The sequence below is a fragment of the Dreissena polymorpha genome, chromosome 1 (genome assembly GCF_020536995.1).
Source record: "Dreissena polymorpha isolate Duluth1 chromosome 1, UMN_Dpol_1.0, whole genome shotgun sequence".
Taxonomy (NCBI): domain Eukaryota; kingdom Metazoa; phylum Mollusca; class Bivalvia; order Myida; family Dreissenidae; genus Dreissena; species Dreissena polymorpha.
This window is the reverse complement of record NC_068355.1, coordinates 108,907,829-108,917,055: the sequence shown is the minus strand read 5'-3', so window position 1 is coordinate 108,917,055 and position 9,227 is coordinate 108,907,829. Positions and strand designations below refer to the sequence as shown.

At 35.8% G+C, this 9,227-nt stretch overlaps 1 protein-coding gene across 2 annotated transcripts in view; it reads right to left on the bottom strand.

Annotated features, from left to right (window-relative positions):
- Positions 1-287: 287 nt before the first annotated feature.
- LOC127843872 (uncharacterized) overlaps positions 288-9,227 on the bottom strand; it is a 22,189-nt gene continuing 13,249 nt past the window's right edge. For both annotated transcript variants that reach the window (XM_052373760.1, XM_052373764.1), the window contains exons 6-9: positions 8,362-8,565; positions 6,505-6,646; positions 4,506-4,663; positions 288-2,556 (exon numbers count right to left, since the gene is read on the bottom strand). In XM_052373760.1, the coding sequence (XP_052229720.1) occupies positions 2,447-2,556; positions 4,506-4,663; positions 6,505-6,646; positions 8,362-8,565 (614 nt within the window). In that variant the 3' untranslated portion in view covers positions 288-2,446. The remainder of the gene's footprint in view (positions 2,557-4,505; positions 4,664-6,504; positions 6,647-8,361; positions 8,566-9,227) is intronic.

The window sequence follows — 9,227 nt, the reverse complement described above, 5'->3', positions numbered from 1 at the left end:
GCATAACGGTTGCCACAGTTGGCTGCGAAAGCTTTTCAGATTTTTTTATTTTTTTTAGAGGTCACAGTGACCTTGACCTTTGACCCAAAAATGGGTGTGGTGTGTAGAACTCATCAAGGTGCATCTACATATGAAGTTTCAAAGTTGTAGGTGGAAGCCCTTTGATTGTAGAGCAAAATGTCAAGGTTTTAGCACGACGCCGGCTGACGACACGACACGACAACGACGAGCTGGCTATAACAATACCTCTGGTTTTCTCCGAAAACAGCCGAGCTAAAAATTAAATATTTCATTCAAAAAATATATATAATTACATAAATACACTTTTAACAAGATAACAATTATAACAATAATTGCAACATAAGTAAATATATGCAATTGAAATAAGATAATAACAATACTAATAAAACAATAATAACTCATTTCCCCTAACATAAGATATAAGCAATAATAATAACAAAATAGTAACATATATCCTGTTCATAAAACACAACGCGAGAGATCAGCTGTGTTCCACTCATTGATTACGGAACACAGCCTCATTAATGCATGTGTTTACAATTATGTTGCCAATGACAAGAGAGATACTGTTTTAGTAGTCATGTTTCTGTGTTTCTTTTTGCACGGCATTTGATATGATGCTGAAAAACACAAACTTCGTATTAAAATTTAATACAAATTATTAAAAATATGCTTAAAAAAAATATTGAATAAAAATATACCACATTATTTCAATAATAGTAAGAATGTATTTCCCTCAAAAGGAAGCCAAATAAAAACAGACAAAACACTTTAAAGACATTCCTTTTAAATTGGTATTTACTCTAAAATTGCAAATCAATAACTGTGGAGTTGATTGTTCCAATATAGAAATGAATGGTCTCCCTTTTGTTTCTTTTCACATGTTTTTGAATTGGCAACCAACACAAATATTATCAACATATGTTTATTAAATGGTCAGTTAAATCAATTGATATGTATGAAGAAAAACAAAACTAAAACAAACAAGAAACCGTCGGAGATGGGTGATGCTCCCCAAAAGTTTTTTTTGTCACAATATTGCACTATATATTCAGATAAAAGGAAACGTCTTGAGGGCACAGTAGTTGGGGGGACAAGTATTTTTTTATAGAAAATTTCAAAGGGCCATAACTCTGTGAAAAATCATCCGACGAGAACCCGCTGATAATATGCATGTCTCCTCTTAGTAGTGAAGCTTCCCATAAAGTTTCATTGAATTCCGGTAATTAGTTGCTGAGAAATAGCCCGGACAAGAATTGCACTTTATGTACAGTTAATGGAAAATTTCAAAAATTTCAAAGGTCCATAACTCTGTGAAAAATCATCCGACCAGAACCCGCTGATAATATGCAAATCTCCTCTTGGTAGTGAAGCTTCCCATAAAGTTTCATTGAATTCTGGTCATTAGTTGCTGAGAAATAGCCCGGACAAGAATTGCACTATATGTTCAGTTAATGGAAAATTTCAAAAGGCCATAACTCTGTGAAAAATTATCCGAAAATTACCACTTCTTGGTAGTGAAGCTTCCCATAAAGTTTCATTGAATTCCGGTCATTAGTTGCTGAGAAATAGCCCGGACAAAAATTGTGCACGGACGGACAAACAGGCGGACAGACAGACGAAGCAGCGACTATATGCTCCCCCCAAAATAAATTTTGGGGGAGCATAAAAATCCTTATTGACATGGCAACCCTAAAAAGAAAAAAATATGATAAATAATAGACAAGAGATGTGTTTGTCAGAAACACAATGCCCCTACTGCGCCGCTTTGAAGCCATTTATTTGACCTTTGACCTTGAAGGATGACTTTGACCTTTACCTTTCACCCTCAAAATGTGCAGCTCCATGAGATACACATTCATGCCAATTATCAAGTTGCTATCTTTAACATTAAAAAAGTTATGGCTAATGTTAAAGCTTTCAGACGGACAGACATTCGCCATATATTTGACATTTGACCTTGAAGGATGACCTTGACCTTCACCTTTCACCACTCAAAATGTTCAGCTCCATGAGATACACATGCATGCCAAATATCAAGTTGCTATCTTCAATATTGAAAAAGGTATGACCAATGTTAAAGTTTTCAGACGGACAGACAGACGCCATATATTTGACATTTGACCTTGACCTTTCACCACTCAAAATGTGCAGCTCTATGCGATGCACGTGCATGCCAAATATCAAGTTGCTATGTTCAAAATTGAAAAAGTTATGGCCATTGAAGTTTTCGGATGGACAGACGGACAGACTGACTTACTGACTGACTGATGGACAGTTCAACTGCTATATGCCACCCTACTAGGGGCACAGAAAAGAAATCTGGATTGCATTAAGCTGCCTTCTTTGTAAGGGCATTAACACAATCAGACTAAATCTTTTTGTCTCGAGTGAAACGGAGATCACTCTAGACAACAACCCCCTGTCAGCTGGATCCCATGCCAGCAGTGCAGCCGTAGCAATGGTTGTCGACGGTGATATTGTTACCATGGAGATCATCACATGACCTGATGTCAAACACCGTCCTCTCCTTTCCTAGATGCAATAACCAAAGCGGACATTCACAGAACAGTTGCTACACTACACACTTTTATACTGATATGATTTATTATGAAAAAGCATGGGATCTTGCTAGCATATTACTAACTTGTGAACAATTTATACTTTTAGAAATGAATGCTATAAAACTATTTAGTTGTTGTTTGATAAGGAGGAAGATAAAATGTTACATTATTTTTATACATATATTGATAAAGCCATTTGTTCATCCTAATGTAAGAAAAAATATTTATTTAATTTTATGATTTAATATAGAATATTGTAAATGTTTGTAATGGTATTAGGTATCTTAGAATATGAGGCAATTTCTTACCATGTTTGATTAATCATTTTAAAGCCTTACAGTGATGGAAAAATGTGATAGGACATTGACACATTTTGCCATCACTTATATAATCCTAATAAATAAGGCATAAGAAAATATTTGAATTTAAAAGAACTTGTCACAACTTGTCACAAAATATGCCTGTTCCAAAGCATGCGTTAAATTAATCTTGTTGTACAAATGATGGAATAATAATTTATGGAGACCATAAGGCATAAGTTACATGTCGCATACCAAAACAAAAACATCATCTTATAATGTCCATCCTGACACAAGTTTTGGGGAAACAGTATTTGTATTTACAGTATGAGTGACCTTGACCTTCATCCCAAAAGACCCAAAAGGATGTCTCAACTTAGGTCTCCATATAAGCACATAATTCCAGTACAATTCTCCCAATAAAACTACGGTTATAATGTATTAACGAATTTAACGTTATTTTACTTATAGTTACAGTGACCTTGATCCCAATTTCCTGAAAAATGGACACCTAAGCTAGGTATACATATAAGCTAGCTACATACAACCCTTCAGCATAACATCTCAAGTTATTAAAAGGAAATGACTTTCCTTTTAGAGACCTTTTTCTGCCTGGCCCAAGCTTGGTTTAATGCAAGCTACCTATAAACAACCTTCCCGATCAATACCTAGTTCCAAACTCAAGTGATTGAGTGGAAACTGTTTCTTTGAAAGTGTTCCCGTGCTTTATCTAACTAGCCCAAAATGAAATAACAGCTAGGTCTTCAGGTTCTGTACTTCATACACATACAATTCTCCTTTTATACCTTCTTCCAAATTAAAAATATTGAGCAAAAACTTTTTTGTTTATTATAAAGTAACAGTGACCTTGATCTTCACCTGACTAGGTGCAAACACAATCGAAAGCTAACTTCATATTCAAGTTATGTATATCCAGTATAAGCAAACGTGATGCAATCTAAAGTATGGAAATTCACTGGAAACCACTTTTTAGAGAGCAGACATAATTGTAGAAATTGTGGATAATTCAAGGGCAAAAGTTCAAAAGTGCTCCAAGCCATCTGGTTGGTTATCCAACTTGCTCAAGATATTATCAATATTGTCAAGTTTGATGATGATACAATCAATCTAAAATATAAATTGGCCAGTATGCGTTAGGGTTTTGATCAAATGAAACACTGTACCGGTATAACATATTGTATTTCAATGACATGCGTATCAAACTTATGTATTTTCGTACGTTTATCTGATAATATTGATGAGTAATTGGCTTGTGGAGTGGGATGCCCTTTACCCAAACACACCTATTCACGAGAATGATACAATATATTGAACGTGGAAAATACGTAAATAATATTATGCCCACACAAATTATTTAGTTAAAAGACAATCCAATTAAATTATTTTGAAATATTAAGCAACAATTCTTCTCCTTTCTTGGACTTCTTGCTGCCCTCCTCAGAAATTCTAGTAATACAATCAAACAGTAGCAAAATGATGAACGTTCAGAAAACTGTCTTGGAAATAAGTGCTTTTTGTTTTTACTGAAAATCCTATTTTTCAGACCCTTTCCTATGTACTCAAGTCATGTTCACAAACACCATAGTGTTTTGTCAATTACCTGCAGAGGTTACAGGCATAACCAGTTGTTGATTGAAGTCACAGTCATACAGTCTGCCACTCCAGTCAATGCTGAGCATACTGCGACACATAACTTTCTCCATGGTGTCCACATTGTAGTTGCGGACAAGAAGGTTCATGTAGTCTTCTAGCTCACCCCTGGAATGAGGGGTCCAAGGGTCATGTTCATAATGATTCTTATAAAACTTTAAACGTCTAATATGGTGTACTGATAATTGTACGGAATACCATTAGGGCCATCGTTGTTACACATTAAAATCCAGAGGGCAACAATGCCATAGTGCCATAATACGATAGCCACAATGCGATAGTACGATGACGACAGTGCCACAATAAAATGGCAACAGTGCGATAGAACGATGGCGACAATGCGATAATATGGTGACGACAGTACGACAACGCGATAGCACAATGCTGACAATGTGATGATGACAGTGCAACAATACCATGGCGACAGTTCGATAGTACGATGGCAACAATAATACCATGATGACACTGGACAATACGAACTCGACAGTGCAATAGTACGATGGCAACAATGTGACAATGCGATAGTATGATGGCGACAATGCGATAATACAATGACGGCAGTGCAACGATACGATGGTGACAGTGTGACAGTACGATGGTGACAATGTGATAATACGATAATCACAGATTGATAACACGATAGTGCGATGGCGACAATGTGATGGTACGATGGCGACAGTACGAATATGACTATCGCAATGTCGCCATCGTACTATCGCACTGTCGCCATTGTATTGTCGCACTGTCGCATTGTCATCATTGTACTATCGCATTGTTGCATTGTCACCTTCGTATTATTGCATTGTCGCCATCCTACTATCTTACTATCGCATTGTTGCCCTCTTGATTTTAATGTGTACCCAACAATGGCCCTAACCGTATTCCATATAATTGGTAGCAATGGTAATATTATAAATAAAACTTGAAATAAAATTTTAAAAATCTTAAAAGTTGTCAAGGGGTTTTGTCAAGGGGTTAAGTTCATTATACCACAATGGAAATTATTATAGTATAATGGGTTTTTGATCATGAGAAAGTGTGTCAGAAAGCTGTATTATTCCCAAATATGATCTTTGACCACTAAGGGTAACCTTGACATTTGAGCCAGGTAGACGCTTATTACTAGTGATACACGGTGACCGCTAATTTGTGGTAAACCATTTTCATATTGCATTATTAAGATGCAATCCAGAACAAGAGATGTGTTTGTCAGAAACACACTGCCCTCTACTGCACTGCTTTGAAGCCATATATTTGACCTTTGACCTTGAAGGATGACCTTGACCTTTCACCACTCAAAATGTGCAGCTCCATGAGATACACACACATGCCAAATATTAAGTTGCTATCTTCAATATTGCAAAGGTTAATGGCAATGTTAACGTTTTCGGACGAATGAACAGACTGACTGACAGACGGACGGACTGACGGACAGTTCAACTGCTATATGCCACTTTACCAGGGGCATAAAAACTGTATTATAATTTTGTTTAGACCATACACCTCTGATGGTGACTTTGACAAAAAGCACTTATGCATGCACACACAAACACTTAACCGTTGTGATTTTAGCAAGCATCTGGAACACGAGAAAATCACTTATTGTTTTTTTCATTAATATTTTCTTGAGAACAAATGTCTAAATCAGTTAAATCATTATAACTGACATCCCAAGCTAAAATTCTAATAAATAAATTAATGCTTAAAAAGTTCATTTGTTTTCCTTTTGGAACAAACAATATTGTTATTTTAGGTCTTTGATAGCAAGCGGATGTGCTAAGGTACATGTATGCAGTGTAAACGCCATCTGCCATTTTGAAGTGCCAGGTTCAGGCAACATCCACGAGATCTTTCAAACGACACCATACACAGGTACTTCTCAGGAATCTGACTCAAAGACTTCAAAACAAACAAGCTATAATAAATAAGTTCAAACTAAAGTAGTGTACCTTCTATAAAGGAAATCTGCAAAGCGTTTTATTGGCATGTTTGTTACTGTGAAGAGCTCATTGAACACGATGCCAAAGACATCCCACAATTCCTCTCTGTACTTTGCCTCAAGATCTGATTGCTTGGGAGGCAAAAATGCTCCTAAAATGTTTTGAAAGTAGAGCTTTGTCCCAAACATGACTAATAACACAAATATCACTTTGTAAGCAATGTTCAAAGGCAAATAACTCGGCAATGTGTGGGTCACTGGGGTTGAAAAGTGTGTTGAACATTTACACTTCACCTTGCCAATACTTGAAAAGTTTCAATTTAATTGTTACATCGACACTTTATGTGAATCAACACTTGATGGTAGTAACATATTTGAAGTTTCAATTATATTTTTTTAAGAAATGTGTAGTTGTTTGCTACGAAAACTTTAAGCATATTATGCTGACTGACCCTCCGTTAAACTGACAAAAAAACTCCAATATACCCCTCCCAAGTTCATTTGCTCACCATATAAAATTCTGAGCCAATGCAAAAGTGGTGTAACATTTGAACTTATTTAAAATATGATTACAAGTTTATACAATATTAATTCTTTCTAAAAAAACTGATGAAAATTGTTTTCAGCAAGTCTTCAGAATACAATGGGACCTTCAACGCAACTGTAGTTTGAAAATTGTGAAGTTGGCATAGTTAAACATTAATATGCTCATGCTTGCAACACATTATTGTGAAAAAGAAGACACTTGTAACAAATTATTATTTAAATAAATATTACAAATAACATATTTTACATCAGTACCAAAAATGTATTTTATTAGTTATTGGTACACAAAAACCAAACAAGACATGTGGCTACTGTCCATTTGATTTAGCAAAAATGCCCACACATTCCACGTTTGTCTCAAAACTCTACTATTTTAAATAACAAGCTCTTACCAGGCATGTTTAATGGTTCTATTTGAGTTTTTATTTACCTTGTTTACCTCTTATTTGCCTCAAGTATCATCTTGACATTTGAGGTAACAGAAACATGTGATGTTGGGACATTCCACCTCATCAAAGTGGTCATTAGAGAAAAGTTATGTTAAAATTGCTAAATGAACGACAAACAAAAAGTCTGGACAAGGTGATATTTGCCTTAATTCGATCTTCAACAGCAAAGAATGACCTTGACTTTTGAGATACAGAGACAAGGGTTACTTGTGATACATAATTTTATAATAGTTTAAATTGTGTTAAGTTATCTTAAAATTCCATCACAAATAAAGAAGATATGGCAGACAGGAATATTAAACTATTTTATGGCCATATTAAACATAAAGCAAGGAAAACAATTTTCAAGCTGCATTGTGGCAAAAATTAGTTTTTGTTATCTTTAAGTGGGACTGTTACTTTAAGGTAGAGGACAGGTATTACACATGACACATAATCTTATAATGGTTTGCATTTGTGCACACTTATTTTAAAATCCATACATGATTTTAATTTAGGGCCGAGACAGGAATTTCTAAGCTGTTATTGTTTATGCCAAAATTTGACCTATGACCATTAAGCTTGACTTTGACCTTTATGTAGATAGACAGGTGCTATACACAATAAGTCGTTCCACACTCTTTACAAAAATCATCAATACATGGCAAAGTTACAGCTGAGACATGAATTTCGGCAAAGATTTTTTGACATTCGCAAAAAAGGACAGATTGACAGTGCGACTACTTTATGCAGGGTGACAAAAAAATATTTGATGTGGAGTAGGTGCCTTTTAACTGTATACTAGTATACAAAGAATAGAGTGATTGCACCTGGTAAAAGGCATGCTGAGGCTTAGTCTTAAGACATAATTAGTTACAAAACACAAACATTACCAAGTGGATTGTACACGAGATCCAGCTTGAGTCCAGACTCTGGCTTGCCGTAGCCGAGCTCATTGAGCGTGAGTAGAGCCTGGATGCTCTTGTCAAACACTCCCTTGCCGCGCTGGAGATTCACGTTCTTAGCACTATAGCACGGTAGCGATGCTACTACATTCAGACCGAGAGAAGCGAAGAATTGTGCCATGTCTTCTTGGCCTGTGATGAAGATTTGAATGTTAACAGAGTTTACTGGAACAATCACATTTTGTTGTATTCTAAAGTAACAACTTCTTTTGATTAATTTGGGAAACAAGAGCTGTCAGAGGACAGCGCGCTCGACTATTCGAGTGCTTGACAGTACAACGTAAGTCATCATGGGGAAATTGTTTATATTCAATAATTTATTAGACGATCTTTCAAAAATAAAAAAAGGAAAAACAAAATATTATTTAATTTATTTTTTTTTTGGGGGGGGGGGGGGGGTAGGGGGGGAGTTGAGAGGGGGGTATAATGTGGGGTGTGGTCATTTATTTCATGATGTTTCAAAAATAAAAAAAGGAAAAATAAAAAATTGGTTGGGGTAGGAGGGGTTGAGAGGGGGGTATAATGTGGGGGGTGGTCATTTATTAGATGATCTTTCAAAAATAAAAAAGGAAAAAAAAATTGGGGGGGGGGGGTGGGAGGGTGGGGGGGGCAGGGAATCTTGGGTGGGGCGTGGGGTATTGTTTGGGTGGAATCCATTGTGGTATTCAGGTAAGTGTTGTTTTGTCAAAGTATTAATAAAATCTGATCATAAATAAAGAAGTTATGGCAATTTACGCAAAATGTTCAATTATCTAAGTATAAAAGGGGCCATAATTCTGTCAAAATACTTGATA